The 21,154-nt window shown below is 52.6% G+C and overlaps 1 protein-coding gene across 2 annotated transcripts in view; it reads right to left on the bottom strand.

Annotated features, from left to right (window-relative positions):
• The window catches only part of TGM2 (transglutaminase 2), a 32,816-nt gene that overhangs the window by 11,471 nt on the left and 191 nt on the right, over positions 1–21,154 (bottom strand). The window contains exons 2-8 of one of the 2 annotated variants that reach the window (XM_082600626.1): positions 17,628–17,807; positions 12,600–12,842; positions 8,372–8,490; positions 5,551–5,679; positions 4,361–4,538; positions 1,942–2,077; positions 1,191–1,294 (exon numbers count right to left, since the gene is read on the bottom strand). In XM_082600626.1, coding sequence (XP_082456752.1) covers positions 1,191–1,294; positions 1,942–2,077; positions 4,361–4,538; positions 5,551–5,679; positions 8,372–8,490; positions 12,600–12,842; positions 17,628–17,807 — 1,089 coding nt within the window. The remainder of the gene's footprint in view (positions 1–1,190; positions 1,295–1,941; positions 2,078–4,360; positions 4,539–5,550; positions 5,680–8,371; positions 8,491–12,599; positions 12,843–17,627; positions 17,808–21,154) is intronic. The other variant, XM_082600627.1, reaches the window with a different exon arrangement.

Below are 21,154 nucleotides of genomic sequence, written 5' to 3'. Positions count from 1 at the left end.
AGTCACTTAACTTCTCTGAGTCCTGGCTTCACGTGGGGATATTTGTACCTACCTAATGAGGATTGGCAAACACTTATGGCTATGTGTTTGATAAACAGAAATGTATCCCAAGGCACTTAAGGAAATGAGGAAGCCAACAGTAGGCAATACTTTACAAGGGTGTGTGTCTGTCTGGTTTCCTGCCCAGACTGAGAGTAGCAGTCAGTGTGTGACACTGACTCAGGGAGTGTGTGCTAACGAAATGAACAAGAGAGCTAGATGTTTATCTGGGTGTGGTTTGCCACTGCCTGGTCACAGATTTAAACGTTGAGGACTAGAGGCTTGGTAGCTATATTACAGTGCGTCCATTTGATGGAATGTGGTAACATTAAATTAAAATCACAGAAAACTATCTGATAGAGAAATGCTAATGCTATATGGAGAAGTGACAGGGCCAGGATGAAAGGCCATGTGCAGGAACAGTTCTTAACCTGGGGTCCATGGAACCCCCAAGGCACAGCAAATAGAATTCAGGAGTTCATAAACTTGGATGGGAAAAAATTACATCATTATTTTCACTTCCTTCGACTGTGAAAGAAGACCAAAAACCACAGTCTTAAGTGCACTTATGACTTGTCACTCATAAGAACCACAGATATTTTTATATCTCTTTATAGTTGTTACAGATAACTGGAAATATAGATTGCGTTCATCTCTACCACAAAATTATGGAACTTATTGATTCTACTAATAAATCTTGTTATATAAAGCATATATTACTATATCACAAATTTATTTTAAAAAATTTTGATAACTATATTGCAATGTAATTGAACCCTAGGTGTTATATTGTGTGTATTTAAACTATTATTCTGACAAAGGATTCATTTGAAATTATTGGAAGCTGTGTGTGAATGTTAATGAAATTTCTTGGGGGGAAGAGGACAAAGATGCTATTTGACTTTTTTTCTTTGTGCTTCTCCATATTTTCTGTTTTCCACAATGTGCATGAATTCCTTTTCAAATTATAAAGGAGGTGTTTTATAAAATATTAGTGAGGTCCCCCAACACTCAATGTTCTTTGGAGTCAGCCAGAGCTGGGTTAGCATCCCAGCTCTGCCCCTCTCCAGCTGAGGAGCCCCTCTGCTGAGTGGGTCCCCTCCAGCCTCTGTTTCTTCATCTCGGTAATGGGGCCACACCTGCCTACCCACCTTCGCTCTTCTCCTGGGGCGTGGGGTCCAGGGCCTGCCACCCCTCGTATCCCGGCTGCAGGTCAGGCCTGGTCATCCACGACTCCACCCAGCAGTGGAAGTTCCTGTTGGGGAAGCAAAGCAGAACGTGGACCAGGACTCTCACGCAGACGTTCACGGTCACCTCCTGCGGGCTGTCCACACTCGCCTTGTCCTAAGCTGACCCCGGAACATCCCCCCACACACTTTGCTCTTCCTCTGGGGGCCCCAGTCGGGTGCTCCCTCCTACACTGGGAGTCCTCAACCCCTCTCCCCTCCTCCTTTCCCCTCTCAGTGGCTCTGCAAGCCCAGCTGACCGGACCTCCTAATTTCTCGACTCTTCCTTCTTTTTCAGCTCACAGGCTCTGCCTGGATTCAGACCCCACCACCACCCACCTGGACCACAGCCCCGCCCCCTGCTTCCGATCTGTCCCCACGGTCACCAGCACACCCCTCTCCAGTCTGAAGCCTTTGGAATCAAGACCAGACCCCTAGCCCGGCAGTGCAGACCCCGGACGGTGTGTTCTCCCTGACGCCCTTTCATGCTCCCTGCATTGACTTTCCTTCCTCTTGGCCTTTGCTCCTGCCGCCCCCCTCCCGGAGCCTCTCCAAGGCCCGCTTCCTTTTGTCCAAACACTGTTCAACTTTTAACCCAGTTCAAATGTGACCTCCTCTGAGAAATGGCCCCAAGTTTCCTCTCCAGGGGATCCTTCCCACTGAGTGCCCCCCTCACCAGATCATCTCGCTCTTGTCACTCTGGATCTCCCCAAACTCGTTGCGGAAGTACTCGATGAGCAGGTTGCTGTTCTGGTCGTGGGCCGAGTTATAGTTGGTCACAACGCGGGTGGGGACGCCGAGGCACCGCAGCACTGGGTCGGGGGACACGGTGGAGAGAGCTTAGATGAGCTGAGGCCCTAGAGACATCTGCTCTGCTTGGGCCTCCACGTGGGAGCACTGCACACTGGTAAGGGTGTGCCATCCCCTTGCCCGGACAATGGCACCCACCTCGCTGGTTGCCCCATGTCCACTCTTTCCCTTTCACATCACAGCTAACAACAGACTCTAAATGGAAATCTGACATTAACAGTCCTCTGCTAAACCCTCAATGGCTCCCCACAGCCCTCGAGGTCAAAGGCCAGACCTCCACCGTGGCCCTTGCCCTGCAGGGTCTGGCCCCTGACCACCTCCTGCACACTTCGCTCCAGCCACACTGGCCTCACTGCTCCTCCAGCACTCCATGCTGCCAACAGCCCCAGGACATTGGCATATGCTGTTCCCTGGGCCAGGAAGGCCACCCGGCCAGGTTTAGATTACCCCATCATTTGCAGTCATAGCAAAACTGGGGATTCATCATCATTCTCAATATACAGGTGTGTGAAGGATTCTTTAATTTATCCTCTGAGGGCAGTGAGCGAGCTGTCTTATTTTATATCCCCAGAGCCCAGCACAGGCCTGGCACAGACTAATTTGTCAAATGGGATGAAGGAGTGGGTGAGGTAGAAAGAAAAGGAGGAAGGGAAGGAAAGAAGTAATGACAGAGATTCAGAGTGAGGAGTGAACAGCGGGGCAAGCAGAAGAGGGAACAAAGGTCAGGAGCCCTTCCGTTCCAGCCCCAGCTGCTTCAGGCTGTGTGGCCTGAGGCCAGTCCCTTCGCCTCTCTGGGCCTTGTTTCCTCCTCTCTAGCCCGGGGTTCAGGTGCACTGGGACTCCATCGTGGACCAGGAGGGCCTGCATTTGTGCCTCAGCACAGTTTACAGAGGGCCCGGAGTAACTGGGAAAGGGACTGGTGTTGGAATGATAGGTGACAAAGAGGCAGGATGTCAAGTGGCATCTATGGACCGCAGAGGAGGGACGAAGACCCCGGGCACGAATCCTGCCCGGATGGTGGTGCCAGGCGCTCCTGACAGAGGGAATTATGGGTGTTCTTCCTCCTGCAGCTTTTTATGTTACTTTTTATGTAAAATGTAAAAGTAACATAGTCTCAGGGTAAGGTAAAGAAAGTAACATCTAAAAAAAGAAGTGAAACAGAAAGTCCTACTAAATATAATCAGTAGGACCTTTGTTTTACTTTTAGTTTTGATTGAGGTTGAGTCTTTGAGACAGGGGAGGGGCAGGGATGTGACCTTTGCCCTGTGCCCACCATCAACCAGGGCAAGAGCTTCCCCGATGGCCCTGGATTCTGGCTGGGAGACATGAGGGCACTGGGAGGAGGAAGGAAGGAGCAGCTGTGACCCTTCACCTCTTGCCTGGTTCCTGTGCCCTTCAACTTGGGTAGAGTCTGGACGCTCTGCTGCCCATGGCAAGGGCTGATGTCCCAACCCCAGGCCTTGCCCCACCATGTGACAGGCTTCGGAGTACAGACCTGAGGCTTGGGGAGGCCTGTCCCTGCTGCCCAGGGAGCAAGGCTCCACTCCTGTCCCAGGGGCGGTGTCCCGGGAGGCCTCGTCATCACAGTCTAAGGCCAGGAGGCTGTGCCAGAGGCGGGCCCACCTCGTTCCAAGCCTGGCTGTGCCACTCACCAGCTGTGCGACCTTGGCCAAACCACTTCTCTTCTCTGAGCCTCCATTTCCTCCTCTAAGGGGAGCTAATAATAGCGACTTGTAATGATTCAGAGAGGAATGGGTATGGGCAGGCTGGCCAAACAGAAAAGTGTGTCACTGTGCCCGTCACTGCAAACGTCCATCCAATCACTGTCAGCCGACTTATGAACACAGAGAAAATGCCCCAAGATCCAGCTGAGGAATCCCAGCTTCCCCGGAAACCCACAAACCCCACCTAACTTGAACCGGAGACTGTGCTAAGTGACATCTCCCCAGGTCCTAAGCGCTCCCTGGGACTTGGGTCAGCTTCTGCTGTCTCCAGTTTACACATGAGGAAACTTAGGCTTGGAGACACCAGTTCTCTTGCCCAAGTCCTCCGGGGGTCAGAGGCAGAGCTGGAATTCACCCCGGGTGGTCCGTCTCAAGTCCCTGGGCCGATCCACCATTCAGCTCCCTGCAGAAACCCCGTGACCACGGGGGTCAGACGCCCCCTTATTTGACCGAATCTCCCTGGCTCCGTTACACATCAGGCCTGGGAGAAGGCTGCAGGGACCCGGGCTCACAGAAGCCAAGGGCGGTTCCAGGCCCTCTCACATCCCGTGTGCCGCTCACCAGTGCAGGCCACAGCAGCAAAGACCCAGCACTGGCCATACTTGACGCGCTGGCAGCCGCCATTCTTCCAGCGACGCAGGATGTCCACGCTGCCGATCCAGAACATGGGGTTGATGCCATCCCTGTAGTTGTTGTCCCAGCGTCCCAGCAGCACGCCCAGGTCATCATTGCAGTTGACCTGCAACCAGCGAGAGTGTCAGAGGGACCAAGCCTGGGGAAAGGGTGACGGCTGCACTAGGGTGGGCATGAGTTCAGCACATGGTGAAAGGCAGGGAAGGGCGTTCCAGGTTGAAGGAACAGCAGGTGCAAAGATCCCAAGGTGTGACAGACTGGGAGGTTAGAGACGGCTGGCGCCGGAGAGAGAAGCGGGAGGGAGGAGGCAGAGAGGGGTCAAGATCGTGAGGGTGATGCTGGAGATGTGAATTTGTCCACGGGGTGGCAGGGGAGTGACACGGCGTGACCTGAGTTTTACAAAGACCCCCTCTGGCCCCTGCCCAGATTGTGTCATTTGCCCCCAGACTCCCAGAACCTCGAGAATAAAATGCAGCCTCCTGACCGTGGCCCCGAGGCCCGCACCGTCTGGCCCTGCCCCCCCCTGCAGCCCACCTGCATCCGACCCTCCTGCTTGTGCCCTGCTCCAGCCATACTGGCCCCCCTTTTGCTCCTCAAACCTGCCACAGTCGTCCCTCCTCAGGGAGCCTTTGCACACAAGCTGTCCCCTCCGCCTGGGATGCTCTTGTCCTCCCAGTTACTACGTCAAGTCGGGACTCCTCACTCAGGGAGGTCCCCCAGCCCCTTGCTGGGGTTAGGCCCTGTGTTCAGACACTGTCACACACCTGGCCGCTTTGGTGAGTGCATCGTAACTTACAACTGTGCGCTCATGTGATACTGTGGTTCCGCCTGTCTCCTCCCACACACACCCTAGAACGGAAGCTCGATGAAGTTAGAGACCATTCATGTCTTACACCTGCTTTTCCCTGGTGCCTAGGATATGGGTGGCACTTGACGAATACTTGCTGGATGAGTGAGTGAATGAATGAATGAATGGATTGCTTTGAGGGACCACATGGCATTACCCGCATTTGTACCTTGTCTCTCCAAATACAAGGTCTCCTAGCTGGGACCCACCCATCTCTTGGGTTCCCCCACCATGCCCAGTGCGGGGCCTGGCAGGCCTGCTACTCACTCACCATGGCGCTCACCACCCGGCCCACGTAGACTGGACTGCTGCGGCGCGAGCAGTCGCGGCCAGCGTCCCTCAGGAACTTGGGGTTGACGTCCAAGAGCATCAGGCAGATGTCCAGAATCCCGTCTTCAAACTGTGTCAGAGGAAACAAGGGGAGGATGAGGGAGCTGAGAAGTCACCCCCTCCGGGAAGCCTGCCTTGAAGTCAGCAGCTGTGGGACCCCTCTGTTCTGTCTCACACACCAGATCGGAGGCTCGGAGGCTCGGGCTGGGTCTGTCACATCTCCGTGGTGCCAGCTTTTCCTGGCCCAGGAAAGGGAGGGTGAGGTGGGACAATGACTGAGTGTGTGAGAAAGGGGGAGGGGGTGTGACTGCATCCAGGCTGGGGGGGTCCTAGGAGCTTGGAGTAGAGCCCAGAGTGAAAAGCCCAGCGTCCCTGGAGCGTCCCTCCCCTCCGACTCACCTCAGGCCCAGCCACTGCACTCCCCCACCGCCAAGTCTTCACTTCCCTAAAGCCTGACTCACCCTGCAGAGCTGATGAGCCTCCCCTCCTTCCCCATCCCATCACCACACACCGTTCGGATTGGAACCAAAGTATAGACTGTAAAGCTGCACCCAGAGTAAAATCTAGACTTTTCCCTGTGGCCTGTAAGGCCCATTAAGATCTGTGTCCCATAGAGAACAAACGTATGGCCTCCAAGGAGGGGGAACGTGGCAGGGCAGGCGGAGGAAGGGAGGTGGTGGTGGTGGGATGACTTGGGAGATTGGGATTGACATATATACACTAATGTGTATAAAATTGATAACTAATAAGAACCTGCTGTATAAAAAATAAATTTAATTTAATTAAAAAAAAAAAGCTCTGTGTCCCACCCCATCTTTGACCTCATCTCTCACCGCTCTCACCCATACTCATTCTGCTCCAGGCTCACTGCCTCAGGACCTTTGTGCTTGCTATTTCCTTTGCTTGGAATGCTCTTCCTGCCTCTCTCTGTGTGACACACACCTCCTCATCCTTGCAACTCAGATGTTATGTTTTTCAAAATCTCTCCGTGTCACCTTCCATCGGACCACCCATCTGTCATGTTCAAGGGCTCTCCTGTCTGCCCCCTGTTCCCCGTCTCTGTGGTCTTGTCCCAAACCAGGCCTTATCGCAGGTTTCCCTCCGTGATGCAGAATAGCCCTCCCTGGCTTGAACAATTCATTTTGTGGCTCCCTATTGCCATCAGCCTGACATTCAGGGCTGTTCACAACCTGAACACTGCTGACTTCTCCCACGTCATCTCCTGGGGCCCCTTCTCATATAAGTGCTCCCCAAACAGTAACATCCTTCTTAGGTACAGCATAAACTTTCCCACCTCTGAACTTTGGCTCATGCTGTTCCTTTTGCTTGGAATACCAGGCACCCACCTCTTCCAAAGCTCAGCTCAAATGCTGCTTACTTCAGGAACTGCCTGATTCCCTTCCTTCCTTTAGGTCTTATCATCCTGGCTAGTGATGACTTCTGGAAGTTTGCAAGGCCATGTCCCACGGCCCCGCACAACCTGGACACAGACCAGGAACTCAGAAAATGAAAGGGAGGAGTTGGCTTTGTTCTGTCTCTCAGGGGAGAATACAGAGCCCTGGGAAATAAGAGCCAATTCATTTTCTGATGTATTTTATGCATCACAGTCATATCACCATTTCATTTATATCCCACAGAGGGCTACAGGGTTTCTGCAGTTATTTGGAGGCAGACAGTTTTGCAATTATTATCCCCAATATTCAGAAGAGGAAACTGAGGCCAGAGCCCCAGATCTCAGGGATCATCTTATGATCCCAGGGCAGGACTCCCTAGTCTTGAACATGGACCTTGATCCAGGGGCTGCTAAGAGAAATCTCAAGGTGAACCCTACCCCAGGAGGCCAACACCCACTAATACACCAGGAGGTTGAAGGGCGAGGGGTGTGATGGTTCTTGCTTCATGAGTTTTCTCAGCAATATCTCAATGAATTTTTATGGGGTGCTGGATAGCAGAGGAAATAAGAGTATTGATTTGGAGAACCAGCCCAGGCTGGCCTGCTGAAAGAGGAGGAATCACATGGTACAGTTATGAGCCAACCAGCTGAGATCAGCCAAGCCCAGCCTAGACAGTCATGTCCTGGTTGGCCCATAGATTTATGAGAAATAATGAATGATTGTTTTATCAAGCCTCCAAGTTTTGGACTTGTTTGTTAGTCAGCAGTAGCTAGCTGATACAACAGTGATTCTCAAAGTATCACTGGATCAATAGCATCAGCATCACCTGAGAACTTGTTAAAAATGCAAATTCGCAGCCCATACCCAGACCTACTGTATCAGAAACTAGGGATGGGACCCAGGAACCTGTGTTTTAACCCATTTTTTTAGGTGATTCTGACATATATTCGAGTTTGTGAACCACTGATCTAGATAATGGTTTAAAGCCCCTCTCAGCATATGCCTAGCATATCGTAAGCTTTCTCCAGTGCTGCCCATTATTTTGATATATGGCCTTGAATGTTCCCCTTCTCCCTCATGGAGCACCTGCCAGCCCCACAACTCTCAGAGGCCCTCTTATTCTTTCCCACCTTGAATCCAGAGCTGCTGCTCCCACAGTGGATAGGGCCACCCTTTGCTGTATGACCTCAGGCTTGGCCTGGGCCCTCTCTGAGCCTCTAACCATTTCAGGGCCCTTGAATCTTTGACAGCATGGCGTAGGTGACTCAGACCTGCTCACACTTCTGACTTTGATTTTGACTGTCTCAGAGCGAGGATCCAGCACAAAGTGGGCCTAAGATGGTTGGGAGGGTCAGGGTGTGGCCTTACCTGCCCATAATTCCAAGGTATGCTCTTGATGAACTTGGCTGAGCCCTGGTAGATGAAGCCCTGTTGGGTGAGGACGTACTCCCGCCGCTCCTCCTCTGAGTCCAGGTACACAGCGTCCGCTGTGGGTGAAAAGGAAAGGGCCTCAACTCTAGGTCTGGCAAGGCCCAGGTTCCCCACAGACGTGGCAGCCGGGGTGCCAACTCCCCAGGGCCAGGTCAGTTTCTCAGAGGCCTTTCTCTCTTTTAATCAGAAAAACTAATAATTAATTAACAATCCCATATCAGTGAGATAAGGTATTATCAGTGACAACAATGTCTGTCTTTTATCCAACACTTGCCACGTGCCAGGACCCATGAGAAATGTATGACATATATTAACTTGTTTAATCTCTCCAAAAGTCCCATGTGGAAGGGATCCTTGGAGCCCCCATTTTACAGATGGCAAAACTGAGGCTCAAGAATATATTACAGATGGGAAAACTGATGCCAAAACAAGAGACAGGCACACTCGCTGGGCCACGAGTCAGGAACCCCCTAGCTCTGAGTCTCCTTTGCTGTGTGACCCTGGGCAGGTCACTTCTTCTCCTGCCACCTGACTGTGTTCTCTAGGAGTAAACTGTGATCCCAGATCTGAAAGGTGCTTTGCAAGCTAAAGCCCTGAGCCAGTGCGAGGAAGAAGCATCATTCAGGCGGAGAGAAAGCCGAGAAAGGGTCACTGCAGCTCAGGGGAGGAGGGTCCTTGTCCAGCTTGGGGGGTCAGCTGGCATCTGAAGGTTGCCTGGATGACATTCTAATCAGAGGACCAGAGAGAGCAGAGGTGTGCCTGCTGGAAAACACAGGGCACTTAGTTCCCTGTGGCTAGCGCCGACAGAAAAGGGCCTGGGGCGGTGGGGCCAGATGACAGGAAGGCAAAGGTTAACCTGGCCTTTCTAATCCTCACTTCACAAGTGAAGAAACTGAGGCTGGGAAGGGGAAATCCAGAGCCATGGTATGACTTTGGTCGGCTCTGGGCATTTTTGTCTCCGTGGGCTCCTTCCTCCACAAAAAAATAAAAAAAACAAAAATATATTTTATTTTATTTTATTTTTTTTTTTTTTTTTTTCGGTACGCGGGCCTCTCACTGTTGTGGCCTCTCCCGTTGCGGAGCACAGGCTCCGGACGCGCAGGCTCAGCGGCCATGGCTCACGGGCCCAGCCGCTCCGCGGCATATGGGATCCTCCCAGACCGGGGCACGAACCCGTATCCCCTGCATCGGCAGGCGGACTCTCAACCACTGCGCCACCAGGGAGGCCCCAAAAATATATTTTATGACTGCATTGGTATAATGATGAACATATTAATATTATATGTTAAAACACATTCTCTGGCCTGAACATTCATTTTGTTTCTTCTGATTTTAAAAGAAATTAACACATTTTCATGGGTCCCTAAAAGTATGGCGGGCCCAGGCAGCGTGCCTACTGAAATCAGCCTGGGGAAACATGTCCAGTGCCTGGGATGCAGCTGCCCGGCCCCTCAGACCCCTGGGCTCCTCTACAGCAACCAGCAACCTTATAGCTTGGAGGAAGCAAATGTGAAAGTGGCTGGGTGTCTTTTGCATCCTGCCCTGTGGCTCGGAAGATTGCGCAATAAACATCAGCCTTCAGATAAGTGAACTATGTGGCTGTAAATCAGCGGGCAGCGTGGGAGGAAGAATTTAAGAGAAGAAAAAGCCCACAGTACTTTCTCATCCAGTGAAAGCGTCAGCACATGTTGAATTGTCCCCACCGCAGCCCAGGAAGCTGGGACTATGATGTCCCCGCTCAGGTCTCTAGCTGGTAAAGGTGGAGGCCTTGGGGCCGCTAGATCCCAATCCCGACCATGTTGGTGCTCAGGGACGGGAGGCCTCCAGGTCACGGGCAGATCCCCCCTTCCCCCAGAGGGAGAGCAGTTTCCTCCCCTAGCGCGCCCACCCCCACTGAGCCCAACTTCCTGCCTCCGCATCACCAGTTCCCGTCCTGGGATGTGGGTCCCTTTAGTCACTGTGCTGCTTGGCTGACTGTCAGCCCAACCCTCCGGGCAGGGAGGAAGCCAAGCCACAGGAAGGGGACATCCCCCAGACCCTCACTCCCCGTTCCCTGAACTCTGAAACCCCACGGTGTTGGGGTCGGGGAGGGGCACTGCCACGTTCCTGCCCTGCGGGCAGGGTTGCCAACTAGCTGTAAGTTCACATTGACTAAAATCAAAATGAGCGGACGGTGGGTCCAGCAAGACCACTTCTGTCCTGAGAAACCATTCCGTGTGGCCACAGGGCATGTGATCAAGGGTGCTCCTCCCTCTGATAAGCCACTGGGAACCAACTCATGCCTGTGGGTGGGAGCCAGACTAATGAACCAACCACCCGGCAAGACCCAGGGCACTCCCAGCTCTTAAAAAGAATGAGCAGATGTCTGCAGACTGACGCAGAAAGAGCCTCAAGATGTACAGTAGAGGGAGAAAAAAACCAACCCAAGTTGTAGGCTGATGTATATGGTAAGATTCTTTTATGTTTAAGAAAGACAGGGAAACCCATAATGCAGTGAGGTCTTGTACAACATGATGAATGTAACTAACACTGCTGTATGTTACATATGGAAGTTCTTTTTTTTTTTTTTTTTTTTTTTTTTTTTTGCTGTACGCGGGCCTCTCACTGCTGTGGCCTCTCCCGTTGCGGAGCACAGGCTCCGGACACACAGGCTCCGCGGCCATGGCTCGCGGGCCCAGCCGCTCCGCGGCATGTGGGATCTTCCGGGATCGGGGCACGAACCCGTGTCCCCTGCATCGGCAGGCGGACTCTCAACCACTGCGCCACCAGGGAAGCCCCTGGAAGTTCTTAAGAGAATAAATCCTAAAAGTTCTCAACACAAGGAAAAACTTTTTTCTATTTCTTTAATTTTGTATCTATATGAGATGATGGATGTTCATTAAACTTGTGATAATCATTTCACGATGTATGTAAGTCAGATCTTTATGCTGTACACCTTAAGCTTATACAGTGCTGTATGTCCATTATATCTCAATAAAACTGGAAGAAAAAAAAATACAGCGACGTCTCCAGGCACATACATTGGAATCTAAGGAGATAAACCCCCCAAAGACATCTAATAATGGTGTTTCCCAAGGAAGAGAGTCAAGGGGGGGTTGTCTCTCTGTAGTGCTTAAAGCTTTTATAAAGAGGGTGTTCTCATGTCTTACTGTTATAATTAGAAATAAAAGCCAAAGTATGTAAAAGAGAAAATAAAAAAAAAATCTTTCTGTTCAAATAAAATGCCCCAAAATGGAGAAAAAAGAAAGAAAGAAAGAAAGCAGTGGCCTAGTAAGAAGCTGGTTGTCTTGATGCTGGAGAGGCCAGAATTTCTGCCCTGGGCCCGGGCTTTGAGGAGGGACAACCCATTCCCAGGTTGGGCCCGCCCACAAGGCCCCTCTCTCTGCTGGGCTCCATAGGAGCAGGAAGGAAAGAGAGTCCACTGTCTTGTAAGCCACATGCGAAAACTGAGGCCTGGGAAGGCCTGTGGTGCGCCCCTGTCTCCTCCCATCTGCTCGAGATAGACTCAGCCCTCTCCCTGACTCTCTAGTTTTGTCCAGAATCGCCCACTTGCTCCTTGAAGGACCTGCCTAAAACCATTTATCTCTGAGCCTCAGTTTACTGTCTGTAAAACAAGGATGCTAACCTCTCCCCCTGGGGATTGTTGAGAGCCACACCGAAAGAATGTATAAGGAGACACCTAGGTGACCAAACTGCTCCTGCCCACCTCTCCTGGGTACCCCACCCCTCCACCTCCCTGTTTCCCTTCCCCAAGCCAGTCCGGTGGGATTTAAAACAGAGCCCCACGAAACAGAGCCAGGCATAAAGCTGCGGCCCTGGGCATCCATTGGGCAGCCCTTTCCTGAACGGGGCTTCTGAACCTGGGTCACCTCCAGGCCCAGCTCACAGTGCCAGGGCCTCAGACACAGGGTGAGATCCCTTTGTAGCTATGTAGGCTGGGGCAAGTCATTTTGCTTCCGCGAGCCTGTCTCCTCCTCTGTAACTGGGAATAAGTGAGTTCTGACATCACAAGGTCTTAGGGAGGCTGGAGCACGGAACTGTATAGAGTAGGCCTCACTCAATTCAATTGGATGTCTCTTCCGCCCCATCCTCCCACCCTCAGTGGTTCCCATGGGTGGGTCCAGCCCTGCCCATCTCCCCACCCCGCGGATGAAGCGCAGCTCACCTGGGCACCAGGCATTGAAGAGCAGGGTGAACTGACCCAGCACGAAGCTGGAGCCCTGGTAGCCAGTGGAGGCCTCCAGGCTGAGGCGGTACAGGCCAATGGGGGAGCTGGCTGGGGTGCAGAGCTGCAGTGAGAGGGCACTGCCCTGCCGGTCCACCACCGTGGCCACCCAGGCACCCTCCTCCACAGCATCGGACAGCCGGAAGCGGGCCTTGGTCCCGGCATTCTCGATGGGGACTGGGCCTGCAGAGGGAGAAAGCAGGGGCCGTGAGCCAGGGGTGGTGAGGGAGGGTGAGCGCCAGGGCTGGCAGGAGCAGAACACATGTCTGGGGTCCCCTGGGCCTGGGTCTGAGGCCTAGTTCTGTCACTAACCATTGAGGGAACTTTGGGGACAGGTTTCATCTCTCTGAGCCTCAGCTTCTTCATCTGTAAAATGGGGATCAGACCCCAAAGTGTGCAGGATGGTTTTGTGGGAATACATGAAAAGCTGCAGGCACACAGCACATCCTCAATCTCCTGGGAGATTCCTCCTGGAAGAGGGGACAGCGTGGCCTGGGACAGGGTCACAGTCACACTGTTCTGGACTGGCGTGACTTTGGGGAAGACCATTCTCTTCTCTGGGCTCAGTTTGCCCATCTGTAACATGGACAGGAATTAGGCAAGATACTCCCCGAAGGTCCTCCTCTCCTGCCTAAATCCTTTAACTTTCAGAAAAAGAAGCCGAGACTCTGAGTAGAATGGGACCTTGGTCCTCTGATGTCCCCAGTGGGGCCTGTCTGAAAGCCTGCTTGCTCTTGGCTAGCAGAGGGTGCTGGCCAATGCAGACCTAGGTGTCTATCTCCCAAGGCCCCTCCAACTTTTTGCCTCTGTATCTCCATAGGCAGCCACGAAGAGCCAGAACTATCCCTCACCTCCCTACAGCCTTTTACACTTTACAAAGCACCTTGGCACTTACTGCTTCTCCAAAGACCCCTTGTACAGGAGGGAAAACTGAGGCTCAGAGAGAAGGGCTCTCCCAAGAACATCCCAGGGGTCTGCAGCAAAGCTAACATCTGAGCCCACATCTCTAGGCCCTGGGCTGCCCCCAAGGTGCCTCTCATTCCCAAAAGGGATGCTCCCTAGTCGGGGGGTTTCAGGGCTCAGTGTAGTGAGAGCCTGCCTTGAACTGGCTCTTTTTCAGATGGAGGGCAGGGCCTAGCCCATGAAGGCAGGTCTGAGTCATGGGGAGGGTGAGGGGTGCTGGTCACTCTTTCTGGACTTGGGCGGCGCAGAGAAGAAACAAAATCTTCTCTGCCTGGTTGGGCGGCTGCTTGGGAGGGTTTCTGTTTATTCTTGCATCTCCCTCCCTGCAGCTCTACCCCCCCCACCACTACTGACAATATGGGGGCCTGCTCACTGAGGGGCTACCTGCCAGCCCCACCCACTCCCAGGCCCAAATATAACTATGAGCTAACAGGCATGACACAGGCCTCTGGGGCCCTGTCTGAGTGCCAGGAGCCAGCTGTAAGCCTTTAAATGCTCCCTGTCTTCCGGAGCCAGTATTTAGGGGAGAAGTTGGGCAGCACTGGGGCCCGAGAGCCAGCCTAGGTCTGGTTCCACCACTTAGACCCTGAGTGCTGTGTGACCTGGGCTAAGTCACCAGGCCTCTCTGATCTGCGATTTTCTCATCAAAGAAGAAAACAGGCTTAGACTACATGCCTAGAAAGGTTCGACTCCAGGTCTGAAACTGGCTCTGTGACCTTGGACAAGCAATTTAGCTTCTCTGTGCCTCAGTTTCCTTACCTGTAAAATGGGGTCAATTGCAGTACCTCCTCATAAGGTCATTGTGAGGCTCAAAGAAGGTGACGCTTGTAAAGCACATTGCAAGGTGCCTGGCACATGGTAAGTGCTCAATAAATAATAGTTATTATTTATTATTGTCACTACCACCTTCTAATGCTGTTTAGAGGAATCAGTGAGAGTTTAAACCAGTGACTAGCACATAGTAATTATGCAGTAAATATGAGCTATCCCCAGTGTCATCCAAAGAGACCATTACAAATCAGAATTCCCAAGCCAAATAACAGATTTTGAGACTGGAGTGGAATGCGTTAATTGTCTAGTTCAATTGAATCACTTCACAGATATAGAAACTGAGACCGAAAGGGGTAAAGTTGGGGTGACTATACGTCCCAGTTTTCCCAGGATAGTCCCATTTTATGCCTGTGGTCCCAGCATAATTCTTTTTTTTTTTTAACATCTTTATTGGAGTATAATTGCTTTACCATGGTGTGTTCGTTTCTGCTTTATAACAAAGTGAATCAGCTATACATATACATATATCCGCATATCTCCTCCCTCTCCCAGCGTAATTCTTAATGGCACCCCTTTCATTCTCAGAAAAGACTCTGGATGATCAATGATCTGGTCTCCATGGTAATGGCCTGGGCCAGGTACCATAGCCACCATCACTGTTGATACACCACCCTCAGGGACAGGCCAGGAAACACATTTCCCTTTCTCTCTGTCCCGCGGCAGCTGTGTACATACACGCACTTACACACCCCTTTCTTCTGAGGGGTCCTGGTGGATGGGAGGAGGACGGGCTGTCCCCCAGCCCCACTGCTGCTCACATAAACTGGCTTAGAAAACCCCTTGGCTGCGGTTCCACACGGAACCGTTTGTGGGGCTAGAGGTGTCACAGAGACCCCCCTGGGTAAATGGCCCTGGAGGTCTGAGGGGTCCTGGCCACTCCCCCGACCACGGCAGTGAGGGCCTGGGTGGGGTGGATGAGGGGAACCTTCCAGAGTCAAGCCTTCTATTAGCTGCATAAGGGTTCTCTTCACTGCTTCAGGATGACCTCACTCTCACCCAACCCACCTTCCCAACCCTGGCCCGCCTTGGGGGAAAGCAGAGCTTTATTCCTTAACAAGGATGGTGCTTGTCTGCTGTGGTCTGTACCCCACAGCAGAGCCTGTCCGGCCTCGAACTGTCAGGGTGAAATGCATGGCATCTGGGCATGGGTGGGGTCAGGTCACACACCCCATTTGCTGAGTGACCTTCGCCAGCTCTCTCTCCTCTCTGGGCCTCAGTTTCCCTGAAGAGGTAGGACAGGCTGATCATAAGCTAGAATGTTCCAACACTAGGGCAGGGTGCCCAGGCCAGGCCCAGGGTCGGGGGCTGACCAAAGCCAGGCATCAAGGCAGAAGGCCCCCCTTCCTGGTATTGTTTCTCAGCTTCCCCAGCCCACAGGAGGGTCTTGGTAGCTCAGACAGGGAGGCCGAGTGCACCCAGAGATACAGTGCCTTCTGTGGCTGCCCCGGGGGCTGTGGACATTACCAGGGCAGGTTGGCTATGGTTTGAGATAAGCTGGCAGAGACTGGAGACCAGAGATTAGTTGTTGGGGTAAAAAGGTCAGCTCCCCGCCTCCCCTGTGGCCCCAACCCTGAACTTGGGGCCTCGTGACCTAGTGTCAGGCTGCCTAGACAAATGGAGAAGAAGGAGAAAGAAATTTGGACGCCTTGAAGTTGAAAGAAGGAAAAAAAGATGGGAAATACCCAAGTTGGCAGTTCATCGACCATCCATTTCACAGAGGAATAAACTGAGACCGGCAGGCACTTGTGGTGAACAAGTAGATGTCCCTGCTCTCAGATCACATCAATGAAAAGCCTCAACTCTGGGGTCAGGGTTTCAATTCTGCTGTGTCCCTAACTTACTGTATGACCTGGGCAAGTAACTTGACCTTTCTAAGCCTCGGAGTTCTCATCTGTGAAATGGGTGCTAGCTACACTTCTAGAACAGAAGGTTTCAGGATGAGTATGCACATACCATAGATGTGATTTTCATCAAGCCCAGCCTGCTCAGGGCACAACACCCAGCCCTTAACTGCCATGGATTCAGCCTTCCGCTTTACAGAGGGGGAAACTGAGGCTGGAAAGATCAGAGACTTGCAGGAGGCCCCTCAGATTTATTGGAAGAACCCCAAGGATGCTGGGTATGTGTGTGGGGGGGTATCCTGGCTAGTAGGTGTGCTCCTGCCAGAAGGGAAGGGGGAGGGAGGAAAGGGATGAAGTGGATATCCGTGGCCGGTCTGCAGGCGCTGTGATAAGCTTTATCAAACGGCCTCCCAGGTAGTATGGGCCTCAGCCTGCTTGCTCTCTGGCCTCAGAGACCTCAGAAAGAGCTAAAGCTCACCTTTCCCACGCTTGGGCCAGAGTCCCAGCCAGGCGGCCCCTCTCTGACCTCAAGGGAGTGGTTCCCATCAGAAGCCAAACCCAGGGATTTAGCATTTAAGGCCACTTTCCTGGGAATAGCAAAGAAGACTGGACACTGGGCATCTGGGGATGGGGTGGTTGGGGCCTCAATGTCCCTTCATCCATCACTGGAGTCCCTGGAGCAAGACCAGCAAACAGCTGCTAACATCTGCAGGGCACTCCCTCATGTCAGGCCCTTCTCACCTAATGACCTTCCACCAGGAGTGCTTTACCTCAGAGAGGCTAAGCAACTTGCCCAGGGTCACACAGCGGGTAGGCAGTCTGGTCCACACCAGAACCCAGGTCTGTCTGTCCAGCTCCTGAGCCTGAGGCAGCCTCCGAAGGCTTAGAGAAAGAACTAGGGGAACATAAAACTGCCCACTCAGAGGGCTGGAGCAGCGGGGGTTCTCTCCACCAACCAGACCCCCTTTGGGCCTGATACCATCAGGTTGTGTGGGTTTGCAGGGGTGGCTGTTGATAAGAATTGGGAAGTTGTTCTGATGTGGGAAAAGGCAGGCAGGACCTTGATGGACCCGTGTGGCGGCAAACCCCCCCTTCAACCCTGGTGACAACAGGTTGTCAGGAACGCAGGCGTCCAGAAGCACAGACTTATCTACAAGACTGAGCGGCCTGCGGAGACATCTCTGCACTCTCTGGCCTCAGTTCCCTCATCTGTAAAATGGGGTATGACTGCTGGGAATTTCTCAGGGGGCGAAGAGGAACGGCGTCATCTGTCCCATGGTCTGTCAGGGGACAACAGAATCACAGAACAGGGAGGTGCGGGCGTGGGACTCACCAGTCACGGCACAGAAGGTGAGGCTATCCACGCCAGCCTCGTAGTTTCGGCCCTCGAAGTGCAGCGTCAGCCAGAAGGGCTGGCCCCGTCGCACCACCAGCTTCTCCCTGCACAGCTCAGCCGTGTGGTGGTCACGGCCATTGGCCTCCAGCTCCAGGTCACATCTCTCCAGAACAAGATCTGTGGAGACAGTGAGGGGCTTGAGCCGTGGTTCCATCCCTCAGTCAGCTGTGAGCCCTGAGCTCCCTGGACGTGAGGGGTTCAGGGCACCCCCGGGAGCCAGCCTTCCCAATGCCCACCCACCCTGTCACCCAGGGGCTAACTGGGCCTGAACCTCCCCAACTCCTTTTGTTTTTTGGCCGTGCTGCGCAGCTTGCAGGATCTTAGTTCCCTGACGAGGGATCGAACCTGGGCCCACTGAAGTGGAAGCCCGGAGTCCTAACCACTGGACCGACGGGGAATTTCCTCCCCAGCTCTTAATCACAGGTTGTGCGCACTGCGGCAAGTGGGGAAGTCTTTGCACCTCCTAGCCGTGGGCCCTCAGGCAACTCAGCTTTCCTGGGCCTCACTTTTCCCCATGTGTCCACAGGTGGGGACAGCAGGATCCACCTAACAGGGCTGTGGTGAGCCATTTAGCCCGGTGCCTGGCTCATAATAAATGCCTACTAAACACGAGCTAGTCTACTGTGATTGGAGGGCTCTTTTGGTAAAAAGGGGGGTGGTATTCGGTATCGATTAATTACACAGGCTTTGCCTTTTAGGTTCAATTTCCAATTTCCAGAAAATACAGAGGACTGAGGAAGATGTAAACACAGAACCAGGAAGCAATCAACAAAATTCATACTCTGGGAAACTATAGGTAAAGTATTCGGTTTCTTTAACCAATAAATTACAAAAAAAAAAAAAAAAAAAAGACAAGAAAAAAAAGTTGAAGGGATAACCTATAGACTAAGAGAAACCTAAAACACACTACAACCCACTGTGCTGTGTGACCCTTATTTGGATTTTGATTTTAAAAACTATTTATTACATGCATGAGGCAATTAGAAATTTGAATACTGATGTGTAATGGTGATATTAAGGAATTTTGTATTTGTTTATGTCTAAAAAGGAGTCCTTATTCTTTGGAGAGATATATTGAAATATTTATGGATGAAATGATGTGATGCCTGGGATTTGTTTCCAATTAATGGGTTGTGGGGTGTGAGGGCAGGAGGCAACAGTAGCCATAAGTTGGTGGTAGTTGGGACCAGGTGACGAGAACATAGGCATTTATTCTACTGTTCTCTCTACTTTTATGTACGTTCAATTCTCCATAAAAAAATTTTTTTTTCAATGACAGAGGTTTTGGAGTCTTCTGGACCTGAGTTTCAGTTCTGCTGTGCCGCTGTGTGATCCTGGGGAAGGTGTCTCTCCCTCTCTGTGCCTCCTTTTCTGAAGCGTCAAAGGGCTGCTGTGAGGTCTAGCAGAGGACACCCTTTCCCCAGGGCTGAGCCCAGGGCAAAAGTCTGATATGTGAAAGTTCTCTTTTCCCATATTTTCAGAGGGAACTGAAGACCAGGGGAGGGATTGGGGTGATGGGAGAGTGAGGGTCAAATCTCATAAACCTTGGCAAGCTCAATCTGACCTAATCAAGGTCAAGATTAGGGGACCGTAGGGTGAGAGGAGTGGGCAAGGGAGATGCTCAGAATTATGGGACCCTTAAGAGTATGTGGTCCCACTGAGGCCCAGGGTCAGGGATTTACCAAAGTCACCCAGCAAGTGGGTCCTTCCACAGAGACATACATGCAGGTCTCCTCCCTCCCGCCATGGAACAAATTGCCCAGTAACTGCCGAGGGCTTTGACATGGATTATCTCCACTTAAACCTCACAACTACCCACCTAAACAGCTACTATCACTACCTTCACTTTGTAGACAGAGACATTACACGGCCCCAGGTCTCACGGCAAGCACAAGCTGAAGCTTTGGGGTTTGAATCCAGGGCTGTAGATTCGGGAGCCCGCACTGGTAACAACCTCACTCACAGCTCAAGATTTTGTGGTCCATCCCCCTGCCCGCCTCCACTCCTCCCATCCCCCGCCCACGTCCTGTGTTGTTTCAAGCCTAGGAGGAGACCTGGGAGAAGTTGAGGCCCCTGCAATCACAGCAAGAGAGACCTCCGCTAGCCACAAGGAAGAACTTCCTGCTGGCCTGCTGGGGTGAAGAAACACTGTTTGGGGAAACTTCAACTCCAGAGAGCTTAAGCAAGAAAGAGGCCACTGTTGTCCCCCTAGGAGACCTTAGAGAGATGGTCAGTCCCTGGTCTGGGGCAGATGCAGCTCTTTCTCACTCTATTGTCTGAAGAAAGATTTCCAGAAATCATGCCCAGCTCTAGAGGTGCAGAAACACTGGGGTCTAGGGTCTCAGGATTTCCACACTGAGAAAGGACCCGAGGTCTTCCAGGCCACCGGGACCTCTGTAGGAAGTGGCCACTCTGGCAGTGGGGCAGGGGGCTCATCATAATTGGCATCTCCAGAGTCCCCCAGGTCTACTGAGCCCCACTCTTGGGGACAGGGTGGGAAACTGCATGAGGCACAAGTGGGCCGCCTAGGTGACGCATCACAGCCAGCCCTGAGCTGGCTTTCGATCGCATGTGCTGGGGAGCTGGGTCCCAGAGAGAGACAAAGATGGCCCGAGATCACACAGTAGGTCAGGCACGTCGGTGGTTCCTCCTGCTTGTTCCTGCTCCACGTGCCCCGGGTCCCTCTCCATGTTCGCTCTGCCCACCCTCCTTCCTGGGGGCTGTGGTGGTGCAGAGGCCACCTCCAGATGGACTTGACCCAAGAGTCAGCCAGGATGCTGAGTCCAGCAGCATCAGTACAGGCGCATCTCCCATCGTAGAAATCCCTCTGAAATGGTAGCCCTGCCCGTGTGTGTTTGTGTGTGTGTGTGTGTGTAGGAAATGAATTGAGCCCCTTCTCCAGTCCTCTCACAGATGTACCGAGGACTGGCATTACTGTCCATGTTTTACAGGAGGGGAAACTGAGACTCAACCAGTGGCCAAGGACCAGGTTTGCAGAACTTGAGGGCAGGGAGGGACCTAGGAGAGCAAGTCTGCTCTCAGGCCTTTCCTCCATAGGATGCTGGGAGCTCCTCTCTGGCCCCCGAGGCCAAGGAGACAGCCGGGCTTGGGTTACACACCACCACAGACTAACCAAAACTAAGTACTTGAGTCCAGGCCAGCACCCTCTGTACAACTTCACTCCTGGCATGCAGCAGGGAGCCAGCTTCCACTAACTGCCGGAGGACAAGTGACAATGGTCTGCTAACACAGTACTTTACCGTTCATAGCACGCCTTCGTGTTCCATCGCCTCATCTGATCCAGGAAGGCAGAGGTTAATGACTATGCCCTGGGGATGGGGAAGCTGAGGCCCTAAGCAGAGCCAGGACTGGGAGCCAGGCACCTCTCACCCAGCCCAGCCCACTTGTTGCGCTCCAAATCGGGGACTTAGGGATTGAGCCCATCCCGGTCCTGACCCCCACTG

This window comes from Mesoplodon mirus, assembly GCF_964341445.2.
Source record: "Mesoplodon mirus genome assembly, chromosome: 15".
Lineage (NCBI taxonomy): Eukaryota > Metazoa > Chordata > Mammalia > Artiodactyla > Ziphiidae > Mesoplodon > Mesoplodon mirus.
Note: the sequence above shows the minus strand (reverse complement) of the source record. Positions and strands in the feature narration are given on the sequence as shown.